This window comes from Ranitomeya imitator, chromosome 1, assembly GCF_032444005.1.
Source record: "Ranitomeya imitator isolate aRanImi1 chromosome 1, aRanImi1.pri, whole genome shotgun sequence".
In the NCBI taxonomy this organism is placed as follows: Eukaryota; Metazoa; Chordata; class Amphibia; order Anura; family Dendrobatidae; genus Ranitomeya; species Ranitomeya imitator.
In genome coordinates this window covers 779,267,019-779,293,889 of record NC_091282.1, presented here as the reverse complement: position 1 = coordinate 779,293,889, position 26,871 = coordinate 779,267,019, and the positions used below count along the sequence as shown (strand labels likewise).

Genomic DNA, 26,871 nt, shown 5'->3' with positions numbered 1-26,871 from the left:
GTGTCTAGTGTGTGACTGGTGTGTGTCACGTGTATGTATCCTGTGTCTAGTGTGTGACTGGTGTGTGTCACGTGTATGTATCCTGTGTTTAGTGTGTGACTGGTGTGTATCACGTGTATGTATCCTGTGTCTAGTGTGTGACTGGTGTGTATCACGTGTATGTATCCTGTGTCTAGTGTGTGACTGGTGTGTGTCACGTGTATGTATCCTGTGTCTAGTGTGTGACTGGTGTGTGTCACGTGTATGTATCCTGTGTTTAGTGTGTGACTGGTGTGTGTCACGTGTATGTATCCTGTGTTTAGTGTGTGACTGGTGTGTATCACGTGTATGTATCCTGTGTCTAGTGTGTGACTGGTGTGTGTCACGTGTATGTATCCTGTGTCTAGTGTGTGACTGGTGTGTGTCACGTGTATGTATCCTGTGTCTAGTGTGTGACTGGTGTGTGTCACGTGTATGTATCCTGTGTCTAGTGTGTGACTGGTGTGTGTCACGTGTATGTATCCTGTGTCTAGTGTGTGACTGGTGTGTGTCACGTGTATGTATCCTGTGTCTAGCGTGTGACTCGTGTGTATATGTCATGTCTAGTGTGTGTATGTGGCACATGTCTAAATAATAAAATCTTTGTTCTTATAGAATATCATTGTGTTCGGCAGCACTTGTCTTGTGTACCCATAATTATCTGCTGCAGATAAGGGTGCTTGACTAGATGGAAGCTAAGGGAAGACTCTGCAGCTAGTACCCCTTAAGCATGGTGGGCCCTTAGAATGATGTTCTCTGGTGGGCCCAAGCTACTCCAGTCCGACGCTGGTGACTGCACCAGAAGAATAGTGAGTACAGCTCTGTAGTATAATACAGGAGGTAACTTATGTTATGTGTGTGTTGATTGGATAGTTCTTGTTTTGATTGTTGTCGTTCCTGTGTTCTCAATGTCATGGATTGCCATTATTTCCACAGTTTAATATATGTGTCCTCACATGCTTTCCTGGGGGGAGGGGGTAAAGCTAAAACCCGTCTTCAGCCAAGTGGAACTCTCTGTAGGTGAGGCGCTAGTGGCAGAGGTGGACGGGATCGGTGCTACTCATGATTTTACATGGACTCAGGAAGGTCCTGCCGCTTTGGGCTTTGTCTTCTGCTACTGGGATCTCTGTCCGGCATCTCCCCAGTACCAGGTATGTGGATTTCTACACTGGTTCCAGTTTCTATTATTAGCTGCCCCTGACACTGGGTAACCCCCCCTGATTCCTCCTTGATTTCTAATCAATTAATATCTGTTCTATAATGCGCTGTCATTTCATATTGTATTACTACTGATACTGACGTCTGATGTTATTACATTGTGGCATCAATAAAAGACTACGAGTATTCACTCCCGATATTATACATCCGACTAATACTCCCCCTGTGTTCTCGCTCACAGATGATGAGTGTCCGGATGCTCTTCCTGCCCATGAGAACTGCGACTATGACGAGGTCTGCGAGGATTCTTCATGTCAGTACAATGAATACGTCACCTGTCACCTAAACCGATGCGGAACGTGCGAGGCCGTATTCAGCGGATACGACAACCTGACCGTCAACTGCAACCAGCGTGAGTCCTGAGTGATGGATAGGCGTCATTCTCAGTGATGTCACCGCTGATCTCTAGTGATGGATAGGCGTCATTCTCAGTGATGCCACCGCTGATCTCTAGTGATGGATAGGAGGCATTCTCAGTGATGTCACCGCTGATCTCTAGTGATGGATAGGAGGCATTCTCAGTGATGTCACCTCTGGTCTCTAGTGATGGATAGGAGGCATTCTCAGTGATGTCACCTCTGATCTCTAGAGATGGATAGGAGGCATTCTCAGTGATGTCACCTCTGATCTCTAGTGATGGATAGGAGGCATTCTCAGTGATGTCACCTCTGATCTCTAGTGATGGATAGGAGGTATTCTCAGTGATGTCACCGCTGATCGCTAGTGGTGGATAGGAGGCATTCTCAGTGATGTCTCCGCTGATCTCTAGTGATGGATAGGCGGCATTCTCAGTGATGTCACCACTGATCTCTAGTGATGGATAGGAGGCATTCTCAGTGATGTCACCTCTGATCTCTAGTGATGGATAGGAGGCATTCTCAGTGATGTCACCTCTGATCTCTAGTGATGGATAGACTGCATTCTCAGTAATTCCCAGTTACTCCTGACCCTTGGTTTTTCTGCATGATAATTTCTATATCTTCCTTTTTTCAGTGACTCCGAAGTGTCGTTTGATGCATCTTGAGATGCTGCACAAGAACCGTAGTTGGCGGAGTCGCCCCGGTCGCAATAAGGTGGAGATTGATAATTTGTATGACCCGGAGTGCGAGGAGAGCGGAGCCTTCAAAGCGAAACAATGTGATGAAGATTCCAACTTGTGCTGGTGCGTGGACAGCGCGGGGGTCCGTGTTACGGACAAGACTGACGATGACCCCAAGTGTGATAAGCTCGTGAGCGTGCAGTACGTAGACGACTTTTATACATTGCATGATTGGTGATATTGCAGATTTTGGGGTCTTTGCCAGGAAACGCTACAAAGTGCATATATCTACCAGGGGATGGGGGGCACCACATGTTCCTCCTGGGTATTACACAGTCAAGAATATCCTGTGTTCCCCCACTGTGATGAATGTGAGGCTTAAAAGAAATACTGCCACATGGATCGCCACCTTTGACCACAGGTTGTGCCTGGTATTACAATACTACTGTATTGAATTGTCCTGAAGACCGGGGTGGCGTTATTTGGGGGAAAGGGTCCCCATGTTTTTCTAAGCCAGGACAATCCCGCAAACCGGTAAGGTTTGCGTTGCCCAGCCTGATCTGCACAGCTGCTGACATTAATAAATTTCCTTTGCACTTTTTTTTGCAACAACTTTGCATATAGTCTTTTCTCACATCAAGGTTTCTTTTTTTTTAATGTACATGCAATGAAATGATGTAAACTTTTGCAACTTTTCAAACTTTTTTTTTTGTCTCTGGCACGGCAGCATGTGATATGTCCTTCTGAGCGCAGCTTTTTTGTTTTTCAGCCTCATCCAGATTCATTTCACCTTCAAAGCGGATTTGGCACTGCTGAAAGGGAAAGAGGAGGAACTCCGCAGGTCAGTGCCGCATGCTCGCCCGTGGTTGCCGCGTCCTCGCGCTTCAGTGCCATATGCACACAGCAGGGTACATGGGCTGACTCTGGGAGACCCTCAGCCAAAAGGCACCATAACTACACTATAAGTTACTATAACTACCAGGGTGGATCCTCCATTCTTTACACTTCAGGCTGCATCCGTCACCATGAGCCCCATCCTCTTTGGTATGAGAGGGCTGAGAGTGACTATTATTACAAGCGTAGACGTGATATTTCATTTTTTCCCCCCTTTTCATTGTAGCTCTTTGGGACAGATGCGTCGTGTGCCTCGCGGCTCCATCGTTGATTTACCTCCTGCCGTGTCTGTGTCATTTCAGCAGTGAATATTTCAGCCAGACATTGTCGGATTCCTTATTCCATCATCTGAGGCCATTTCTCCGTCGTTCTTGTATCTACAGGAAGCTGATCGCCAAAGTGTCGCGGTTCCTGCTGAAGGCGCCGCAGATCTTGCAGGTCACGGTGAGGACAGAAAGTCGGATCTTTATTTTCTCACAGTTTAGTACCAATATTTAGTGCCCGATCTCCTGTAGTTCTGATCCATGAGCTGCCCACACTGGCGATCACAAGTCCTACAGGGGATGTCACGCACTTCTTGAGTTTCTATCCATCTTCTTACGTTTTCCCATTTCTATTGGCTAAATCCAAGTGCAATAAAAATGCCATTGTAAATTCAGTTTATTAGCAATGTACAACATTCAGGATGTTTTTTTTCATTAAATCATTGCAATAATAAAAGCTGAACACAATGTAACATCTCCTCCACCATCGCCGATAATTATGGACCATGCAAGGAAGAAGCAGAGGGTCTGCCATGTAAATATGGAGAAGGCTCATTGGGAGGACTGTTCCGGTCAGTGTGCAGTGCGGGAGCTGCCTGAGAGGTGGGGTCCATGGAGGATGCACAGTTTAACCCTCCACTGTCTGTGTACCCGCTCGGTGTGCTGGTGTAACCCTAACCACAGGCAGGCGTCTCGCTGGCCTAACCAAACCGCGAGTGCCGATACCAAGAAGTGTTGTGTAGATGTGGGAACGACTGCAGGGTGTTATGTCATTATTGGTTGAATGAGTGTGAGAAGCGGACCCCCATCACATTCACATTCGCGTCATGTGTAAGTAGTACATAAAGAGTTCCTGAAAGAACTTGCTGCAGGTATGAAAAAATGTCTGGAAGGTTCAAAGCTGCAAGTAAAAAGTAGAACTGCAGTGTGTAAACAAACCATTACAAGCATTCATATGTTTTTACACTTTTATTAACAAATCCATGAAGTTTATGTGAAGCCTAAATATTCACATTTCTGCCCCTTATCCTCCATACTACTGCCCCCTTATCCTCCACACTCCTGCCGCTTATCCTCCACACTCCTGCCCCCTTATCCTCCATACTACTGCCCCCTTATCCTCCACACTCCTGCCCCTTATTCCCCACACTCCTGCCCCCTTGTTCCCCACACTCCTGCCCCCTTATCCTCCACACTCCTGCCGCTTATCCTCCACACTCCTGCCCCCTTATTCCCCACACTCCTGCCCCCTTGTTCCCCACACTCCTGCCCCCTTATCCTCCACACTCTTGCCCCCTTATCCTCCACACTCTTGCCCCCTTATCCTCCATACTACTGCCCCCTTATCCTCCACACTCCTGCCCCTTATTCCCCACACTCCTGCCCCCTTGTTCCCCACACTCCTGCCCCCTTATCCTCCACACTCCTGCCCGCTTATCCTCCACACTCCTGCCCCCTTGTTCCCCACACTCCTGCCCCCTATCCTCCACACTCCTGCCCCCTATCCTCCACACTCCTGCCGCTTATCCTCCACACTCTTGCCCCCTTGTTCCCCACACTCCTGTCCCTTATCCTCCACACTCTTGCCCCCTTATCCTCCACACTCTTGCCCCCTTATCCTCCACACTCTTGCCCCCTTATCCTCCACACTCCTGCCCCCTTATCCTCCACGCTCCTGCCTCTTATCCTCCACACTCCTGCCACTTATTCTTCAGACTTCTGCTCCTTATTCTCCAGACTTCTGTCCTTCGCCCGGCAGCTGGATATTGGCTTCTGGGCAGATCCTACCTGATGACCACACAATCTTGTCCAATCCATTCTTAAGCTCATCACAATGTGTGTGTTTTTGTTTGTCCACCTGCTTTTTGAGAATTGACCTCCATCCTGTACATTATCTCTACGTGCCTCGATACATGGCCCCATTTTGCAGTACATCACTCCTTTCACCATCTCTATCCACATCCCCACTGCAGTACATTGCTTCTCTCTCCCTCTCCATGCACAGCCCTATCCTGCAGTACATCGCTCCTCTCTCTATATACACAGCCCCATCCTGCAGTACATCGCTCCTCTCACCCATTCTCTACGCAGCCCCATCCTGCAGTACATCGCTCCTCACCATCTCTATCCGCATCCCCATCCTGCAGTACATTGCTTCTCTCTCCCTCTCCATACACAGCCCTATCCTGCAGTACATCGCTCCTCTCTCTCCATACACAGCCCCATCCTGCAGTACATCGCTCCTGCCACCCTGTCTATACACAGCCCCATCCTGCAGTACATCGCTCCTCTCACCCTCTCCATACACAGCCCTATCCTGCAGTACATCGCTTTTCTCACCCTCTCTATGCAGCCCCATCCTGCAGTACATCGCTCCTCTCACCCTCTCCATACACAGCCCCATCCTGCAGTACATCGCTCCTCTCACCCTCTCCATACACAGCCCCATCCTGCAGTACATTGCTCCTCTCACCCCCTCTACACAGTCTCAGCCTGCAGTACATCATTCAGCTTAGCTACCAACGCATCTGCACCCTGCTTTATGAGCTCTGCGTTTTAATGAAGAAGGGTACAAAACTTGCAATGACATCATCAGTTGTAGCTCATTTTGCCCACATCCCAGAGCAGAGCTATGCTGGCTGGAAGCTGAGCCAGTCGGCACTGTGCATGATCACCCACGAGCATTGGGACGGTGACAATTCCAATTGGGTGAATGGAGCCTGGAGGGGCATCCTGTGGGGGTGAGAGCTGCTAAACAGGGAAGGTATTGAGTTAAATTGATACAAATGAATTTATGTAATTGTAAATTATTATAAAACCATATTGTGTTTTTGTTAGTAACCCTTTAATGACATTTTTTCTGCTGTGGCAACCCACTTCCCGTTTTATAAAGCAATTTTCACACATCCAGTGAACGAAAGACCCTATTATCAATGGTATTACTGTAGGTGTGGTGCAGGATCAGTGGATGTCGGTTTTAGCTGTAGTCAGTAACCAGAGCTGTTATTATTGCAGCATGGTGGCTCAGTGGTTAGTGCTGTGGCTTTACAGTCCTGAGGTTCTGGGATCAAATCTGAGACCTGTGATGTTTTTGGGATATGTGAAGAGCCTGTGATTATCCATACTTCCATAGCACAGGTCAACTTGTGAGCTGCAACCGTTCTGCCCAGGACATTTATGTAACAGATTTCTATGAATCTAGCATAGATATATACCGTATTTGTGATAAATGTGCTGCAGTATGTTGGTGGCTCAGTGGTTAGCACTATTGTGTTGCAGCATTGGTATCCAGGGTTCAAATCCTTGCAGGTACTTTATATGTTCTTTTTTGGGTGTCTTTCTTGTTTTGCAAACATGCTGATTGAAAATTTATACTGTGAGCCCCACAATATGTTATGTTGTACAAGAATAATATATTCTGGTGGCTCAGTAGTTAGCAATCATGGGCTGTAGCATTGAGGTCCTGGCATTATCTCCTACCACAGACAACATCGAAAAGGAAGTTAATTTATTTGACAAAAGAAGGTCAATTAAACCTATCTATTTATGGTACCAAAAAATTACTTTTGAACCTGCGATGGGTTCGATTAGTTGTTCTTTACATGGAAGAAGTGACATTGTTTATGTAAGGTGGCACGATGGCTCTGAGGTTAGAGCTGATGATTTACAGAATTGAGGTCCCAGGTTCAACTCTCTCACCAGAAGAAGTGATGCCTACATCTGGAGCAGTGGTGGCTCAGCGTCACAGCCCTGCAGCACTGGGAACCTGGGTTCAATCCCCATTGTCTGAATGTTCCCTGCTTTGACCTCACAAGATCTTGGACTGTATAAGATGGTGGGGATCTAATAGTTTGGACGAAGGAGAGGAGAAAAGTCGTTCTGTAGGAAGACAGTAATTTTATAATAAGTCCAAGCTGGACTCATTATAACATTATTTTTATTATACAAAATTATTATTATACAGGACAATATAGTATCAGGGGTCACAGTATAAATGGCTATCAGTGTGTCTCTGGAGTGACAGGGGAAGGAAGCCACAGGGAACATACAAGTTACAGCCTCCTTACAGAAGGTATCCATGGTGGGGTGGAACCCAGGTCTGCAGCACTGCAGGGCTGTGACACTGACCACTGAGCCACCACTGCTCCAGATGCAAGTATCATTTCTTCTGTATCTGCAAAACATCAGTGCTAACCACTGAGCCATCATAACCACCTCAGATGAAGGATAGTCATTCCTTCTACATAATGCACCATGTATAGAACAACTGATCACAACCATCGCAGGTTCAAAAGTAAACGTTTTTTTTTTGTTGCCAAGAATAGATGGAAATTACCTCCTTTTGTAAACAAAATGATCCTTTTGGACGTGGTGGGAGTTGAACCCAGGACCTCAGCGCTGCAGACCATCTGTGCTAACCACTGAGCCACCAGGCTACGGTTACTAAAGAGTGACATTTTTTGTAGAACAATAAAGAAAACCATCACAGGATGAAGTCCTCCCTCAGAGGAACTAAAAATAAAGAAAATTTAATTTTTGGTTTTTTTTTTAGTATCATTTAATTGACCTTCTTTTTGACAAAGAAATAAAAACATAGGTTCATGGTTGAAAGAAGAGGCAAATCCATACAGTAACCCTTCAGACCTTGGTGGGATTTGTACTTAGGACCCCAGTTTTAGGAAGCACTAGTGCTAACCACTGAGCCACCGTGTAGCCGTTTGATACTATGGTATCACAGTATTCAGAGTTATTACTCAAAGGATCGAAGGTTCAAAAATCTCAACACGGACTAAACATTCAAGTAAAAAAATTAACTGTAATCAGCTCACATTTCCCCATTAAAAAAAAATTAAAAAAAACTCAAAACATTTGTTTTCACATCCATAAAAGTCTGACCTATCAAAATATAAAAATAATGAACCTGTATGGTAAATGCCAAGATTGTCAGAAGCTGGTGCCTTGCTATGTCACGTATGTGGCAGGTCACAACAGCCAGAGGGGCATTACTTAATGCTAATGATACTGGTCATAAAAGGGGACTAATCCGGAGACTTCAGGAGTCAGTGAAGGGAATATTTTGTGGTGAATTTGCAGAACCTACTTTCTATATTAATTATTCAGATATTTACCTTCTTATTTCATTGGTTTATTGCAAACGGCAGAACGTTTGTAAATTGTACTAAAGTTTTTAGTGGGGGATATAGTAGTGATTACTTCTGTACAAACTGTAGCATGGAGGGGTAGACTTGCTATTCAGGACACAAGAAAAGTTGGGTGACACACCATGTAAGGCCACGTTCACGCGTTCAGCATTTATAGGCCAAAACCAGGAGTGGGTGATAATACAGAAGTGGTGCATGTTTCTATTATACTTTTCCTCTGATTTTCCCACTCCTGGTTTTGGCTTCCAAATACTGATGTAAAATACTGACCGTGTGAACAAAGCCTAACAGTGACCATATATTATTCTTGGTGGTTGCAGGTCCATGAGCTCAGCCACGAAGTCACCATGAAATTGTTTTCTACCAATGGGACAAAGGATCCTGTGGACACCGCGACGGTGGCGTATTACATCGAGCGGGAGGTAAGATAAGACATCCCTGGTGGACCTGGTTGTTTAGATCATAGCTGTGTCCCCTCCAGGCTGCTGAGTGGGAGTCGGACCCCACCAGTCAGATATTGAGGACCTATGTTATAAACAGGGGGAACCCTTTAATTGTATTATCTCTGGGGGTCTAGCGCAATAAAAAGGTAATGATAATATCAAGGGGGTCTCACTGCAGCGAGTTGCGCAATCAATGACTCGGGCCACGTTACTTCTTGCAAAGACCACCATGTAGCACAACCAAGGAATTGGCTTACATTGGGTGCCTTCCTCCATGCGGTGAAAGCTAATTTTGTGTATGAGCTAATCTGGAGGAGCATCCTGTGTCAATAAAAAAAATACCGGAAAGCCTGACAGACTCCATGAACAGTAATGTGAACAGTCCCTGCACAACCTCCATGTTCATCAGTTTTCAGGGTGTGTTTCTTTGGTTTTCTACACTAAATGCGCCACCTGAAGGACAACACTAGGTACTGCACTAAACAGCTATGATGGCACTGGAATAAAACAAGCCGCATTGATTATTGTTTTTAACTGGATGATATTTTGTCCCTCAGCTAAAACTGAGCAAATTCAGCGTTTCCCTGGACGGATGGATCCTGGAGATAGACGTAGAATCAATCCGGGTTTTGTTTTTTGACAATGAACCTCCTCGAATCAACATGAAAAGCATCTCTCCTGGGTTTGCCGCCATCATTATCATCATCGCTCTGGCTATTCTAACTGGGATCGCGGTGTTTGTAAGTACATTGTGTGTGTAATATGTAGGTCATATCATATATGAACATAAAACGCCCCCACGATGCAAATGAAGCAGTAAAGCGATAGCCCCCCTCTCGTGCCATCACCCCTTTAATGGCAGTAAAGGTTGGGTCCAGTGCATCACTCCTGCCACCACGTGATAGATTTATTAGTTGGGGAAAGAACATTTCTAAAACTCAACTTTTGCAAGAAAAAAAGAAAAGAATTCCCCATGATTCCTGCATGTGTTTCAGGTGGTGCTGCAGCGGAGAGCGGAGCAGGAGCGCGTTCAGTTTGAAGTCATTGAGGTAAGAGGCGGCCGACAGCACCGCATTCACACATTCGTGATTCACGGACCAGCCGCAGGTCTCCAGACCAGAAATGTGACAACCCCATAGGCGTATACGAGACCCATGGCCAGTCTAGGAATCCAGGTCCATATTTGCATCGTGACCCAGATCTGTGAAGAGAGCAGATTGCCCAGGGCAGGAGACACTGGATGGGCTCGGAGTTATGATCATGGGAATGGCGAGACCGACCTTTTATGAAATCTCGGTACATTACTCATCAGACGCCTGTGTGCTGTCAGATTTACCAGTAATTGGCGCTGTGTCTCCTGAGGTTCTACTAAACCCGGCTAAGCCCTTTTATTCCAGTAACATCTGCACCTACCAGCGATCCAGCAGATCTGTGCATGCACACACGAACGAATACACACACAGAGCAGATCCGCGCCCGATTGCAGAACTATGCATATGACAGCTAAACAAATCTCATCCACGTAACCCAGAACCGGAAAAGGTCTGACATTGGCCTGCGGCGCAGTTTCTGTAATCCTCAGCATGTCACTTTCTGTTTACTATGATGAGGAGTCAAATCCGCTCTATATCCGGAGGTCACACTTGCAGGTTTTGCAATGAATTTCAGCACTGAACATTTTTTTTACATCCTTATTATCAGAATCTGAAATGCTAATTAATGGGATCTGATGATTTTTGTATTTATTCTACAGGGTCACGGGCTGGAAGATTATCAGATGGCGCAGAGGGATGGGCTGAGATATTATTACTCCTGAATAAAGAGGAAGGTTTTTAGTAAATTCTGCAGTTCTGTAAAGAGACATTTTGTTAAAGTTTCACTTTAAACCTTTTCCCCCCAAATACCCTGCTGATCGATGGGGGTCTATGGCCGGAGATCCCTCCGATTGCACAAAAGCGCTGAAGCACAGAGCGCTGTATACGCGCTCTGTGCACACACTCAGGCAGCATTAGGTGCGTCAGAGCAATTGCAGGACATTTAAGTTGGGAAAAAGTTATATTTTCACCTAAGAAAGCTGGAAACTGCTAACATGAACACGTAGCCAGAAGAGGACGACACTGCCCCCTGCGACTTAGAAATCCCTGACTTCTTATGTACAGAGCACATTACAACAGTTTCAGGGTTTTTTCTTTATATTTCACACATCCCGCAGCAGCGGCTCTGGCCCCCGTGTCTGTATATAGGGGGAGCAGACGCTGCGTACAGTGTACGGTAACAGAATGCAGGTCTATAACAACAATACCCACCGTATTCCAACGCGGTTCTGATGGGAGTAATAGTCCAAGTTTGCAGCAGACGTCCGTACACTTACAGTGATACTTCTGCCACTCTGAGTGATGAGGGAAGAAATAAAAAATCTGCAGTGTATAACGTTACAGGTACAGCCCCTCCGGTGTGCCTTCCTGCTTCTTGTACAGGACGTTCTCTTTTGATTTCTTAAAATCTTCATTGGTGACTTTCATCCTCCTCTCCCGAAGCGCCATCAGCCCGGCCTCCGTACATATAGCCTGCGGGGGGAGACGGGCACATGAGTTCTGCTGCTGAGGCCACATGCAATAGTAATATTCTCCTAATCTGTCACATCCAGAGCTGAAATCGTGCAGACTGACACTCCAGTAATAACCCAATACCCTGCATCTCCGACAATACAGAGTACAGGAGCGCACCCTGGTGATCAACAGGTTATAGGTGACCGGACAACCCCTTTAACTTGTTCTGCAGCCAAAAAAAAAACAGAACAATACTGAGGCTATAAGAGGGAAAACAGGATTTTTGGTTGCTTACCGTAAAATCTGTTTCTCGGAGCCTTCATTGGGGGACACAGGAACCATGGGTGTATGCTGCTGCCACTAGGAGGCTGACACTATGCAAATAAAAAGTTAGCTCCTCCTCTGCAGTGTACACCCCACCGACAGGAAGTAGGATCTTCAGTTAGTGAGAAAGCAGTAGGAGAAGCAACGTGTAAAAGAGAAGGATAATATAATAATAATAAACTTTATATAGCGCCAACAAAATCCATGGCGCTTCACAGATTAACAGCTTCAAACACTCAGAGTGTTCAAAGAACTCAAACGTAGACAGTAAACAGAGCTGTTCAACTTGGGAGGGTGCTGTATCCCCCAATGAAGGCTCCGAGAAACAGATTTTACGGTAAGCAACCAAAAATCCTGTTTTCTCTATCGCCTTTCATTGGGGGACACAGGAACCATGGGACGTCCCAAAGCAGTCCCTGGGGTGGGAAAAAACAGACTTCCATCAGGCCAGAGGACTCACCACTGCCGCCTGCAGGATCCTTCTGCCCAGGCTGGAGTCCGCCGTAGTTCGGCGAAACGTGTGGATGGAAGACCAGGTTGCCGCTTTGCAAAGCTGTCGGCGAAAGACCTGTGACGTACCGCACTGGAAGCGCCGACTGCCCGGGTAGAGTGAGCCTTCATCTCAGGAGGGGGCCCCCTGTGCTTGACCCGGTAAGCTTCCAAAATTGCCATTCTGATCGAGCGAGCAATCGTCGCCTTGGAAGCCGGCAGGCCTCTACGCACGCCATCAGGGATGGCGAAAAGAGAATCCATCTTTCGGAAAGCGGCCGTGCTAGCCAGGGAGATCCTCACTGCCCTGACGAGGTCCAGCCTGTTCAACGATCGCTCCAGAGGATGAGTCGGAGCTGGACAAAAGGAAGGTAGAACGAAGTCCTCGTTGAGGTGGAAAGATGAAAACCACCTCGAGAAAGGAAGGAAGGCGGAGGCCTGGGACCACCTTATCCTGGTGGAAAAATCAAGAAAGGAGGACGGCAGGAAATGGCCGTCAACTCAAAAACGCGGCGGATCGAAGAGATGGACCTGAGAAAAACCACCTTCCGAGATAGAACTGACAGGGAAAACTCCCTGAGAGGCTCAAAGGGGAGAACCCCTAAGAACAACCAACACAACCTTTAAATCCCATGAATCCACAGAGGCCCTGAACGGAGGGACAGCGTGGACTACTCCTTGAAGGAAAGTCTTAACCTGTGGCTGAGGAGATAAGTCTTCTTAAAGGGAAGAAGAGCGCAGGAACCTGGCCCTTTTGAGAACTGAGAGCGAAGCCCGAATCCAGTCCTGCCTGAAGGAAAACCAAATGGAAGGCAGGGAAAAGGGACATAGGTGAAAAGCGGTTGGACTCGCATCAGCAAAGTAAGCCTTCCAGGTACAATAGTAGATCCTGGAAGAAGACGAAGGCTTCCTAGCCTGGATTATAGTGTGACTCATCCGGGCCGAAAGGCCGTACACTCTTAAAAACAGTGGAGTCCACATCCACGCCGTTAAACTGAGCGACCGATAATTCGGGTGGCAGATCGGACCCTGAGACAGCAGATCGGGGTCCGTTTGGAAGGCACCAGGGGTGTCCGCGAGAAGATAGACGATGTCTGCAAACCAAGACCTCCAGGGTCAATCCGGGACGATCAGAATGACCGGCACCCATCCCGCCTTGATCTTTTTCGACAGTTTGGAAAGCAAGGGAAGGGGTGGGAACCGATAGGGGAGCAGGAACTGCGACCAAGGAATGGCCAAAATGTCAACACCACTGTGAGAGGATCACGGGACCCTGGGCCGACCCGAGGGACCTCCTGTTCAATCGGGACGCCATGAGGTCCACCTCTGGAGTCCCCCATCGAAGAGCAATCCGACGGGAAACCTCCTGAAGTACCATTCCCCTGCCGCGAGGCCCTCGAAGCCGAGGAAGTCGGCGGCCTAAATGTCCACGCCGGGGACATGCACTGCGGAGCTCACCAGGACCGTTGCCTCTGTCCAAAGGAGGATCCTGGAATCTCGGCCGAGGCCAGAGAACGCCGAGTACACCCCTGGTGGTAGACGTATGCCACTGCTGTGTCATTGTCTGTCTGGGTTCGAATTGGCAGGCTGCTGAGAATCCTTACCCAGTGAAGGCAAGACGGAAAGATGATCCGGAACTCGAGAACATTGATCGGCAAAGAGGACTCCTGCGCCGACCAACAACCCTGAAAGAACAGGAGACAAAGCCCCGCGCCTCCGCCGAGCGGGCTGGCGCCCGTCGTCACCACCTGCCAGGGAACTGGAAGGAAGGATATGCTGAGAAGGATCTACTCTGGGATAAGAGAAGTGACCTCGGCCACCAGTCGAGGAACCATTTGACCCGGGAGAAAACCGGATCGGACGATGCAGGGAGAAGACAGACCTGTCCCCTGTGATAGAATAGCCTGCTGAAGAAGTCTTGAATGAAACGGGCGAAGGGAAAATTGCTTCCGATGTTGCAACCAACCTCCTTAGGGCCTTTAAGGCCCATCGGAAAGGAGGGGAGCCGAGAACCCTGGAGCAAGTGAACTTCCTGACAAAGGAGGGATATCTTGTCTTCGGGAAGGAAGACTCTGGTCCGACAAGTGTCGAAGAACATGCCCGGAGATACGAGGCGCTGAACAAGACGGAACTTCTTCCTGTTGACAAGCCACCCGCAACAGTTAGAATGTCGGGAAAGATGGATAGACTTTCGGGTGCCTGAAACCGAAATTCCTGAGCCTCCATGGAAGCGATTACTGAACGAGGGGATATCGTCCTGAAGTGTCTCCGACGAAACTTCTTGTTCAGCAAATTGAGATCCGGACTGGGACGACCCTTGTCGTTCTCTGTAAGTACAAAAGGATTCGAAGAGAAGCCTGTGAACCGTTCCTGTTCTGGGACGGGAACGATTACTCCGGATTTAAGGAGGGAAACAATGGCAGTAAAGAAAACCCGGGACTAGAGCGGGGTCTCTCGTAGGTTGGGATTTGAAGAAAACGATCCCAGGACCGTGAAAAGAAGATTTGGTGTCTAGAGGGAACAGGTGCCCTGGCCCATGCGACCTCTGCTGAGGAGACCCAGACGTCCCTGAGGAACAGGAGACGGTTGCCCAGTCTGAGAAACGGGCTGGGGTCTAGTCGTGGGTCATGCCTAGGTGGAACTTCCAGTCCTGGACCTGGAGAATCCACCTTAGGAGTAGCCGGCACGCCAAAAATTAACTTTCATTGCTGGGGTTCGAACTCACAGCTCTCTGTTTGCAAGCCTGCACACCTTACCACTGTACTATCTCACTCTCTTGTTCCGGAGGAGGGGACTCGTGGTTCAGGAGTCCCAAGATGGCGCCGGTGGGAGGAGAAAAGGCGGTTCTCAGTGAAATTGTCGGGCGGGAGAAAAGCCCGCCCGACGAACAAGGAAGGGGGGCGGAGTCCGGCACCGGAAGTAGGCCCAGGCAGAAGCCGGGGCCTAAATTAGCGATCGGTGACCGGCATGGAAGGGCCGCAGCGGAGAACCGTGCGCCGCAGAAGGCGATGGTGAGCGGCCGCCTACAGCGGCGGGAGCAGCGCAGCCGCAGGTCCCAAGCGGTGTGGCGGTCTGGCAAGCCGCCGCGCTGAGGGAGGATGAGCGGCACTGTAAGCGGCCAGAGGGACGCAGCTGCAGGGGGCCCGAAGCGATGCGGCGGCCGGCAAAGCCGCCGCGCTGAATAGAAATGAACGGCCGCATACAGCGGCCGGAGCAGGGAAGCCAGAGAGGGCCGAAGCGATGTGGCGGCTGGGAAGCCGCCGCACTGAAAAGAACGGCCGCATACAGCGGCCAGAGCGATGCGACGGCTGGCAAAGCCACCACCCAGAAAAGAAATGAACGGCCGCAAACAGCGGCCGGAGCAGGGGAGCCACTGAGGGCCGAAGCCACCGCGCTGAAGCTGGGGCTGGGAAGCCTGAAGGACCCGAGGTGGAAATGTCCCCCCCCTGAGCAAGGCCACGCAGATAGCGTGCCTGGACAAGAAGCGGCGCGGTGGTCCGTAAAGGCAGCCGCGCCGGAACAGGGAGGCCGCATCCACGGAAGTGGCGCGGCTGAAAAGAGATGCGATTCGCATCAGAAAACCCCCCTAAATAGGATTTTTTTTTTTTCTCTGGGATCCAGGGAAGCCACAGGGTGGGGCGGGAAAATACTCACCTAAAGATCCCCCGCCGGTACTAACCTGGAAGGAATGAGACGTCCACGGAGCTGATGGACGTCCTCGTCTCCTCCGACCGACAGGCTCTGGTGGGCGAGTGGGTGGGGGACGGAGCCAGGACCGGACTTCTGAGCACGCTTGTGTGCTAGGATCTTGGTCCTGGAGAGGAATCTATGAGGATACGGGGTGGCAGTACACGCCGTACTCATAGTCCGCATAGTGGGACTACAGGTGTGACTGTTCACCCTGTATCCCTCCGGAAAAACCTGAAGGGAAACGACGCACATTGAGGTAGATAAGGGTCTAATGAAAGACCCGTATCCACCTCCTACTGACACTAAGCTAAACTGAAGATCCTACTTCCTGTCGGTGGGGTGTACACTGCAGAGGAGGAGCTAACTTTTTATTTGCATAGTGTCAGCCTCCTAGTGGCAGCAGCATACACCCATGGTTCCAGTGTCCCCATGGTTCCTGTGTCCCCCAATGAAAGGCGATAGAGAAAAGGTGCAAAATCCTGAGGGGGGGTGATGATCCAGCTCCACCGAGCTACCCATGAGGGAGGCGACGGGCGCTCACCGATGATGGCGGCAACAGACAGTCACCGGATACTGATGGGATTTCACAATTCTCTTTTTTTCATTCACTTTGCATTTTGTTAATTGCTAAAAAAAATCAATTATTAACCCTTCGGAAGCTTCTTACTCTACGTTTTTTTTCCATTCCTGCTTAAAACACTTGCATAATTCCATCCATGTAATCAGCCCCCAATAGTCACAAAGTTCCCCGAAGAAGTGTCGCACCTTTATATCTGCTCCGGACAGGTCGTCTTTGGCCATGATGAGATCGTCCAGCGTGACGTCGTCCGACAGCGTCATGCGACTGGTGTGGATCTGGAAGATTCTCTTCTTGGTCTTTTCATCAGGTAGAGGGAATTCAATCTTTCTGTCGATACGACCTTAGAAAGTAAAAAGAAAGTTACATGTACTGGATGCAGACAAGACTGTTTTGCAATAAAATATCTTAACCCCTTCGAGTATATTTATGTCTTCAGTCGTGTCCCTGGCTGTTATGTGGGCACCAGTGCTGAGCCACATCGCTCCCCGCACTTGATGAGCGATGTAATCAGCCATCAAGTTCCTATAACAATCGCGGGTGGATCTCGGATGCTAACCAGTTAAAGGCCACTATCAATGATACCACTGATAGCGGCATTTAATACGTGCAGACAGGAAGTGCGTCAATGATCCCGCCCACATGATCTCGGGGCACCCATGGGTAGTCATGACAGATGGAGGTCTGCTGAAAGAAGCCCGTGCCTGTCATCATGATTTCTGCTATGTATAGCACAGACGATTGCAGCTTCAAATCTACTAAGAGGACTATTGAAGTCAGTAAAAAGTAAGAAAAAGTTTAAAAAAAAAAAAAAAGTTCAAATCACCCCCCTTTTGCACTGTTAAAATTACAAAGGAAAAAAAAAGAAACGCATGTTTGGTATCACAGAAATGTCCAATCTGTTAAAATATAAAATAATCTGATCGGTAAATAGAGTAATAAGAAAAAAAGAGCCAGAATCGCAGTTTTATGGTCACTGAAACATTGCAATAAAACGCTGCAATAAGCTCCAATGTTTTGATTTTATCTACCCCAAAACGGTATCAGTAAAAACATCAGCTCAGGGCCCACAAAAATAAGCCCTCACTCAGCCCCAGATCTTAAGAGAAGTTAAAGGCCCCAGAAAACAGCGTCAAAAGCAAAAAAAAAAAACACAGATTTATGAATTTTTTTTTCAGTACTTAAAAAGAAAACAAAAAAAAACAAAAGCAAAACAGTATACATGTTTGGTATCTGCGTACCTGTACTGACCTGGAGAATCATATTGCCAGGTGAGTTTATATAATATATAAAATGAACATGGTTACTACATTAATTAAAAAAAACCTGCAACTGCACTTTTTTTTTGCAATTTCATCGCACTTGGAATTTTTTCCCCATTTTCCAGTACACTGTGTGGCTGAATGAATGATATCAATCTGAAGTACAACTTGTCCTGCAAAAAACAAGCCGTCCTACGGCTATATGGCTGGAAAAGTTTAAAAAAAAGTTGTTGCTCTTGGTAGGAGGGGAGGAAAAAACAGAAAATCAACCAGGAGTGAGGGTGATGAAAGGCAAGTGGCAGAGCCAAAAATTAATGACCTCCCCTCAGCAGCTCTGCAGTGTCCTGTGGGCCCTATCGATCCTGCCGTGTGTCCAGGAGTTGTGGTGGCAGTCAATGACAGCGGTGTTTTGCCCCAGTACCCATCACTGGTGTGCAGTGGGCTTCTGGGCACCATCAGGATTATACTCCCATATATCACTATATACCTGGTCTAATTAAGGCCGGATCCAGCGTTTCTATCCTGTTGGTGGCCATAATGACTTTCACGTCACCCCGGGAATCAAATCCGTCCAGCTGATTGAGCAGCTCCAACATGGTTCTCTGAATTTCTCGCTCGCCCCCGGAGTTGGAGTCATACCTGTAAGATCAGACATTAGACAGTGGCTCGTGTTGTACTAGGGGTTCTCCGGCGACTTTCACTTCCGTAGCGATGGCAGCAGATGACGTACTGACAGGTCTCATGTGCATCCGGCCCATGCATCAGAATAGGACACACATGATATTGCCGGCTGCGCCAAGTCCTGGCGCCATCATCAGTGGGGTGAAGTGACGGAGAAACCCTTTAACTTCATCTGGTGTCAAACCCAAATTTATTGGAAAACGAACACCCTTTTTCCCCTCCTTCCATGTTAAACACCTGCACAACTACAACAGCCAGCATGTCTGGAAATATTAGAATTCCCCATTCTTACCTCTTTGTGCCGATGGCATCTATCTCATCGATAAACACTATGGATGGCGCGTGCTCTTCGGCCACCCTGAACAATTCACGAACCAGCTTGGGCCCATCGCCCAGGTATTTCTGGATGAGCTCAGATCCCACCACCCTCAAGAAGGTGGCCGACGTCTGGTTGGCTACAGCTTTGGCCAGAAGAGTTTTACCTGTGGAGATCGGTCGTATCAGATGTTACCAGATATAAGATACAACATAACATGAGGATGTGTGGGTGCTGTACCTGTGCCGGGCGGGCCATAGAGAATGACGCCTTTGGGGGGTTTGATGCCCATCTCTTCATAGTACTCGGGATGGGTGAGGGGCAGCTCCACAGATTCCTACAGGGCAGAAATCACACAGACTGAGCGTACGCTGGATAAACCTGCAGAGCACGGCAGCAGCGCCAAACAAATGGCACATGTACAGCATTTCTGCGGCTTTGGAGGTCTAGCAACCTGGTGACATGAAAAAGCCAAATGCAACCAATAGATATAAATGAACATGTTTTATTCCCTTCTCGACATGGGTCAGAATAGGGTATATGCATCTTTTTATGCCCAGATAGCGTCATGGGAGATTGTGATTTTTTTTTACTGCAGGATTGCAGTGTGTAGAATAGATCCCCAAGCATGACGATGGAAAAGAGAAGTTACAAATATAAAGAAAAACCTGAAATCGGCCCACATTTCACCCAAACAAAAATAAAGGAAAAAAAAACATGAATACAAACTTGTTATCGCCATAATTGTAGTGACTGAGAGAATCAGGTTTCCAAGTTAATTTACCAGCACAGTAAATGCCATAAAAAAAAATAGAATTGTAGTTTGTGTTTTTTTTCACGGATTCCTCCCGTTTCTCACTACATTATATAGTAAAGTGAATGCTGTCATTGAAACTTACAAACTAAACAGCAAAAAAAAAAAAACTACCAGCCCTCAAACAGAAATGTTGACCGAAAGCTAAAGCGACGGCTCGTGCAAGAAGGGGAGGAAAGACGGGAAGACAAAAGTGCAAAGGGGCTAAGGCACGGGAATACGTTTACATGTAGCTGACGAGATTTATGGCGCACCTTGATTTCCTGGATCTGGTTATCCAGTCCTCCGATGTCAGCGTATGTCTCCTGTGGAGCTTTCTCCACTTTCATCACGGTCACCAGGGGGTCTGTGTCATCCATGAGGACCCCAATCACAGCGTGGACCTAGGAACAAGCCAAGACAACAAGTGATGGAGCACGAGCAGCAAAGTGATCATAAAACACCACCCTGGGTACAAGGGAGATTATAAAGCTCTTGTTTATTTTAAAGACCAAAACCCACCTCTACGTTAAAGGATTATTGTCAATTTACTAAGCTATCCCCCAACCATAGGCAATAACTTAGTGATCACTCGGCGTCCGCCTTCTGCCCAGAAACTGGAGCTATGGACTTTGGGAATCTTAGCGGAAAATGGAGCAGAGGAGCACATACTCAACTTCTGCTCCATTCATTGTCTAAGGGGCTGCCAGAAGCAGCGATGTGCTGTCCCCAAATATATCCGGCAGTCCTAAACAGAATGAACAGAGCTGAGGTCGATCATCGATCCACTCCACTCAGGACGGGCTCTGCAAAGTCCCACTCTCTGGATTGCTGGGGGTCCCAGTAAGTTATGCCATATCCTGCGGACAAGGTATTCAGACAAGCGCTGAACTTTGTGAACCGTCATGTGTGCAGCTCTGGGCGCTTTTCTGTCATGTTTTGCCTGTTCTGTATACGCACTAGTCCGATCCAGAAATCAAACCAACTAGCGCCTGTCACAAGTGCAGATTTGAAGTCCATGTGGAAAACAGCCCATGTGCACTGGCCCGCGGGAGACAAGCGGCCCGCGGGAGACAAGCGGCCCGCGGGAGACAAGCGGCCCGCGGGAGACAAGCGGCCCGCGGGAGACAAGCGGCCCGCGGGAGACAAGCGGCCCGCGGGAGACAAGCGGCCCGCGGGAGACAAGCGGCCCGCGGGAGACAAGCGGCCCGCGGGAGACAAGCGGCCCGCGGGAGACAAGCGGCCCGCGGGAGACAAGCGGCCCGCGGGAGACAAGCGGCCCGCGGGAGACAAGCGGCCCGCGGGAGACAAGCGGCCCGCGGGAGACAAGCGGCCCGCGGGAGACAAGCGGCCCGCGGGAGACAAGCGGCCCGCGGGAGACAAGCGGCCCGCGGGAGACAAGCGGCCCGCAAACTCCAGTGTACTCAGCCTTAAAAGGTGTTTCCTCTTTCAGCAATCTTCTGCCTGACAGTACAGTTATGTGTAACAAAATAAAATAAATGCACTTTGCTTACCTCCCTGGGTCCAGCGCTCAGTCTCCTCTCCTGCCCTGATCTGTTGTAAGGCTGTAGTGGTGACATCACATTGACAGTGCTGAAGCCAATCACTGATCTCAGGTGATGTATGCTTTATGAGCTGCTAAGTTTAGTGATTGGCTGCAGTGCTGTCACATGACATCATTGCTGCAGACAAACAACAAAAACCAGGGCGATGGCAGAGTAAGATCTGAACATGGGAAGGGCGAGAGATTGCGGAAAGAAAAAATCCCCTTTAACAGCCAGTCTGGATTAATGTGAGCTAATGAGACTGACTGTCTGCGGCAGAGACGTTTGCGCTCGCTGACCCTGCGGCACAGACGTTTGCGCTCACTAATTCGTTTCAATCTAAGGATTTCACTCGTGCGCTGTAGTGAACACGAATATGACCGGTTCAGGACAATGGTACAAATCAGTTTCTCTTCACTGACAGCAAGCACAGATGTTAAATAAAGGAGTTGAAATAAAACACCAGTGTCATGAACGCAACACTGGGAGCCCTTGTACATGTCACATATTGCTCCGCTCCCCCTTGTACTCACTTTGTGGTTCAGGAGGACGGAGCACCCCGGCTCCAGCAGATCTTTGTCCACAAAGGACAGGATGCTGACATAATGCTCCGATCCCACCGATGTGGAGACGATGGCGTGGTTATCATCAATGATTTCCTCCAGGGTTCCAACCGACATGGGCGTTCCTCGCAGGTCGTCCACCTTGGATCTCTCTTCCTGCCAGCAGAAAATCACACACAATAGAGTCACATCGGAATCGCCACGTCACCTGCCCCGTAAATCTATCCCACCACGTGGTCCCAGCTACCTCCTGCTTCTCCTCCAGAGGCTTCATCTGCTCCTGGTTCCTGATGAACTCTTCCTCCATCAGGAGATAGTCCTTGATCCTCTCCAGCTTCAGTAACTTCAGACGGCACTGAGTATGGGGGGTGACTGAAAGAGACATTACAGAGAAAGGTCAGTAGTGACAGGAGCCCCGTTACCTTTCCTAGAAAATGGTCATCCAGCTTTCCCACAGTAAGGGTACGTCTCCACGGGCCATATTGTCGGCGCTATGGACCAAGCGGATACCCCACTCCGCCAAAAGCACCGTCCCCTTCTGTACACGCACCCTATACATAGGACTGTGTTATTTACCTTGCGGAGACGGAGCGTCGCCGCAAGGTAAACAGACATGCTGCGGTCTAAAAAGACGCGCGGCATGTCCGGAAACGCAGGGCCGCCGGGTGCGTGTTCGCACACATAGTGGAGACGGGATTTCATAAAATCCCCTCCACTATGCTATAACATCTGGATGCTGCGGGTTGAACGCTGCAGGCTGTACGCAGCGTTCAATCCACAGCTAATCAGGATGTAATCAGGCCCATGGAAACATACCCTAAAAGAGGGGGAAGATCAGCCACAGAGCCAGCCATGTTTACCAATCATGACACTGAGAAAACTACTATAACAAAACATGCCCTCTAGAACATGGGCTTCCCACCGCTCACTTCTGCATTAGGAGGTGCAGACACAAAGCCGCTCACCTCCTGATGTAAAAGCAAACAGTGCTGGACAACCCCTTTAAGGCTTTATTAAATAAATGAGAACAGATGTTAAAGGAGTTGTACATGGCTGCTGTACATGGGTTCTGTGTTGAAGTGACTGGCCCTTTGCTGCAATACCAAACACAACCTGTCAATAGGTGAGGCGCCGTTTTTCTAATCCTGGACAAACATTTAAATTTGCTGCATTATGGCATTGATGACTACAAGCGTTAAAGGGATTTTTCACCAATAACATCTTACTAAATTAGGACTACTGATATTGATCCTGAGGAGGGGGTACCGGCTCCTTCCTTCAAAGCTGAGACTTAAAATCTATAGAAATAGCAAGTTGGGTGTGCACGATGGGGAGTGAGGGTGCCCGTGGCACTGATGGGCACCACTGTTTTTAGAATTGTAGAGTCTCATTAGTTGAACCAGTCATTGAAGGAATAAAAAAAAAAGGAATGTCATTAAAGGGAGTATCTGTCTCTCACTTCTGTATTGGACAGCGGGGGTTGCTGTAGGCAGTGTTGATGACCATTTGTCAGATTTCGTGCATGTGCTCTATTATAATTGATAGGACTGCTGCAGGATCCCTGCCGGGCCGATAACTGCATGTGCCCTGTTAGCAGCATCTTTCAACCCCTAATGTGCTGGAGGATCCCTTTAAGGTAGCCTGCTATTTGGAGTTTTCCTCTGGACAGGAAGCTGCAGTGATAAAAGTTCAGATCTCACCTAATGGGAGTTTACTGGCGGCATCCGGACCCTTTGTCTTCTTTTTCTTCTTGCCGACTCTGGTGGGGACGGGCGGCTCGTACTTCTTCTTTTTGTCCTTCCATGTTAAAAAAAGAAAAAGGAAATAAAACAGTCAACACTTAGTAAGAGGCGGCACATGTGGGGTCTATATCAATCCGGAGAGATTTCAGTAATCTGGCATTGTGCCGGATCATCAGACGTCTGTACAGCCACCTACGTACTTTCCTACTCCTGGAAACAATGGCTATACGACTATAAAACTACTATAGATGATGATGGTGAATGTGTCTAATCCTCGATCGCTTGTACGTTCTGCACCAGGTTCAAGATCTCTGCATGCCGTCAGTTATTGTGCCTGAAATCCCGTAACAATGAATCCAGTGGAGACAATGATCTGTGACTAATCGCCACCAAAAATGTATCATGGCCTAAATAAAATGGAACAGCAGCAAACCCTCTGAAGAGTGTCACTCACTGACAGCAAGCAGGGATCCGACAAACTGTGAGGAACTGAAAGAGACTGGTTATTGAAGTTTTCCAGAACTTTTGTAAATCAGTCTTTATTGTTTTATAAAGAGACTGGACAGGCCCTTTAAGATCTATAGGAAAAGGCAGTCTAATGTTCTATTCACTGACACATAGCAGAGTTGGTCCTTTCTCCGTGATCCCTGGGATCAGCCATGTAGCCGAGATCACAGGATAGGATGAAGGTTACAGCAGAGTGACAGGAGTTATACCCAGCAGCAGCGGATGCGGGGGGCGAGGGTCTGCGGCTCACCTTGTCATCCTTCTTCCCTCCTCCGGGGCCGTGTCCTCCGCTCTGACTTTGACCCTGAAAATCATAGAAGGGAACAGTTTGGCTCAATGACATCATTAGGGTGCATGTCCGGGTAACAGACAGAGCTCGGCAGAGTTTAGAGGTCGAGTCTTGTATAACCTCCAATATGTCCGATGAGCCGCCGTCACCAAGATGAGAAATACTCCGAGGTCCAGAAGAACGAGCGATGCCCAGGGCGATGGGTGGTGTAATAGGCCGAGGCTGTTATAGGCACAATGGCTGACACTGTTAGGGGGGACGGCACCGGGATTGGCGCTATATGTGATGGAAGTGGCGACGATGGGGGGAATCACTAGGGGGAGCGACAATTAGCGCACAGGGATGGAGAGAAATGGTCACTGATACGGGGGCCAGATCAGAGGCATGGGGATGAGTTTGGGGGGCAATATGACAGGTCTTTACAGTACTCCCATTTAAAAAAATGTGAAAAGTTTTATTTATTCCAAACCCGAGAACACAATGCTGTGGCTCCGGCAATAAGCCCTTTTCTATTGCAAAAATATCCTTCCAGAGAAAAACGCTGCATACAAGGGCTTGTATACGGGGGCTGCGCACACAGTCAGCGTACACGGGGGCTGCGCACACGACGTCAGCGTATACAGGGGATAATATAACATCAGTGTATACGGGGGGGTTATATACCATCAGTGTATACGAGGGGTTATACACCATCAGTGTATACAGGGGGTTATACACCATCAGTGTATACGAGGGGTTATATACCATCAGTGTATACAGGGGGGTTATACACCATCAGTGTATACGAGGGGTTATATACCATCAGTGTATACAGGGGGGTTATACACCATCAGTGTATACGAGGGGTTATATACCATCAGTGTATACAGGGGGGTTATACACCATCAGTGTATACGAGGGGTTATATACCATCAGTGTATACAGGGGGGTTATACACCATCAGTGTATACGAGGGGTTATATACCATCGGTGTATACAGGGGGGTTATACACCATCAGTGTATACGAGGGGTTATATACCATCAGTGTATACAGGGGGGTTATACACCATCAGTGTATACGAGGGGTTATATACCATCAGTGTATACAGGGGGGTTATACACCATCAGTGTATACGAGGGGTTATATACCATCAGTGTATATGGGGGGGTAGGGGGGTTATATACCATCAGTGTATATGGGGGGGGTTATATACCATCAGTGTATACGAGGTGTTATATACCATCAGTGTATACGGGGGGGGGGGGGTAGGGGGGTTATATACCATCAGTGTATATGGGGGGGTTATATACCATCGGTGTATACGGGGGGTAGGGGGGTTATATACCATCAGTGTATACGAGGTGTTATATACCATCAGTGTATACGAGGTGTTATATACCATCAGTGTATACGGGGGGGGGGGTAGGGGGGTTATATACCATCAGTGTATATGGGGGGGTTATATACCATCGGTGTATACGGGGGGTAGGGGGGTTATATACCATCAGTGTATATGGGGGGGTTATATACCATCGGTGTATACGGGGGGTAGGGGGGTTATATACCATCAGTGTATACGGGGGGTTATATAGCATCAGTGTATACGGGGGGGGGGATATAACAACAGTGTATACGGGGGGGTTATATACCATCAGTGTATACGGGGGGGGTTATATACCATCAGTCTATACGGGAGGTAAATATACCATCAGCGTACACGGAGGAGGGAGGTATATACCATCAGTGTATACGGGAGGTAAATATACCATCAGCGTACACGGAGGAGGGAGGTATATACCATCAGTGTATACGGGAGTTATATACCATCAGCGTACACGGAGGGGGGAGGTATATGTAATCATAAATCATTGCCGGTTAATCTCCCGTTTCCCGGAGTAAAACCTGCTCACTCACCATGTCTGCCGCTGCTCTATCACCGGATATACGTCATCGGACAGCGCCCGCGAAGGATCATAAGGGCACAAAGAAAAGAAGGCGAAGCGATAAATGGCAGCCGTCACCATAACAACGGTGGAGGAGTGTTTACAGTGACAGCACTGACTCCCGGCTCAGAGATAAGAGAAGGACTAATAAAGTGATGGGAAACTAATGAAATCACGCAGAGGTGTCCAATACCGAGAGAGTCAGACATCTCAGTTCAGATTTTTGTGGAAATAATTTCATTCTCCAGTCACACACAGACTGCTGAGCTGTGTATCTAATCCTAACCTTGTGTGACGCTATCTGCTGAGCTGTGTATCTAATCCTATCCTGTGTGATATTGTCTGCTGAGCCGTGTATCTAATCCTATCCTGTGTGATACTGTCTGCTGAGCTGTGTTTCTAATTCTATCATGTGTGATACTGTGTGCCGAGGCGTGTATCTAATCCTATCCTGTGTGATACAGTCTGCTGAGCTGTGTATCTAATCCTATTCTGTGTGATACTGTCTGCTGAGCCGTGTATCTAATCCTATCCTGTGTGATACTGTCTGCTGAGCCGTGTATCTAATCCTATCCTGTGTGATA

At 48.2% G+C, this 26,871-nt stretch overlaps 2 protein-coding genes across 3 annotated transcripts; one reads left to right on the top strand and one right to left on the bottom strand.

The window, feature by feature from the left end:
• The first annotated feature begins 1,004 nt into the window (after positions 1-1,004).
• On the top strand, positions 1,005-10,884 carry LOC138647578 (epithelial cell adhesion molecule-like). 2 transcript variants are annotated; one of them, XM_069736679.1, is made up of 9 exons: positions 1,005-1,169; positions 1,418-1,588; positions 2,230-2,476; positions 3,045-3,116; positions 3,553-3,613; positions 8,915-9,016; positions 9,595-9,777; positions 10,033-10,086; positions 10,791-10,884. In XM_069736679.1, exons 1-9 carry the CDS (start codon positions 1,091-1,093, stop codon positions 10,851-10,853), a joined length of 1,032 nt encoding a protein of 343 aa, XP_069592780.1. In that variant the 5' UTR covers positions 1,005-1,090; the 3' UTR covers positions 10,854-10,884. The 2 variants fall into 2 exon arrangements, with proteins under 2 accessions (XP_069592780.1, XP_069592773.1); XM_069736672.1 differs by having other exon boundaries at positions 3,472-3,613.
• A 327-nt stretch (positions 10,885-11,211) lies between these two features.
• Positions 11,212-26,308, bottom strand: PSMC1 (proteasome 26S subunit, ATPase 1). Its single transcript, XM_069736657.1, has 11 exons — positions 26,259-26,308; positions 24,325-24,378; positions 23,526-23,622; positions 22,073-22,197; positions 21,796-21,981; positions 19,994-20,122; positions 19,166-19,262; positions 18,902-19,091; positions 18,416-18,567; positions 16,855-17,009; positions 11,212-11,604 (listed from the first exon to the last, which is right to left on the bottom strand). The coding sequence occupies exons 1-11, from the start codon at positions 26,259-26,261 to the stop codon at positions 11,470-11,472; spliced, it is 1,323 nt and encodes a 440-aa protein (XP_069592758.1). The 5' UTR covers positions 26,262-26,308; the 3' UTR covers positions 11,212-11,469.
• Positions 26,309-26,871: the final 563 nt, after the last annotated feature.

Excerpts from the sequence above, each read along its gene's own strand:
- LOC138647578 (XM_069736672.1), top strand. The coding sequence starts at position 1,091 with ATGGACTCAGGAAGGTCCTGCCGCTTTGGGCTTTGTCTTCTGCTACTG. Across the intron at positions 3,117-3,471 it reads AAAGAGGAGGAACTCCGCAG|CAGTGAATATTTCAGCCAGA; the intron begins GTCAGTGCCGCA and ends GTGTCATTTCAG. Across the intron at positions 3,614-8,914 it reads CGCAGATCTTGCAGGTCACG|GTCCATGAGCTCAGCCACGA; the intron begins GTGAGGACAGAA and ends TGGTGGTTGCAG.
- PSMC1 (XM_069736657.1), bottom strand. Across the intron at positions 22,198-23,525 it reads CGCCAGTAAACTCCCATTAG|TCACCCCCCATACTCAGTGC; the intron begins GTGAGATCTGAA and ends TGTCTCTTTCAG. Across the intron at positions 19,263-19,993 it reads ACCAGATCCAGGAAATCAAG|GAATCTGTGGAGCTGCCCCT; the intron begins GTGCGCCATAAA and ends TCTGCCCTGTAG.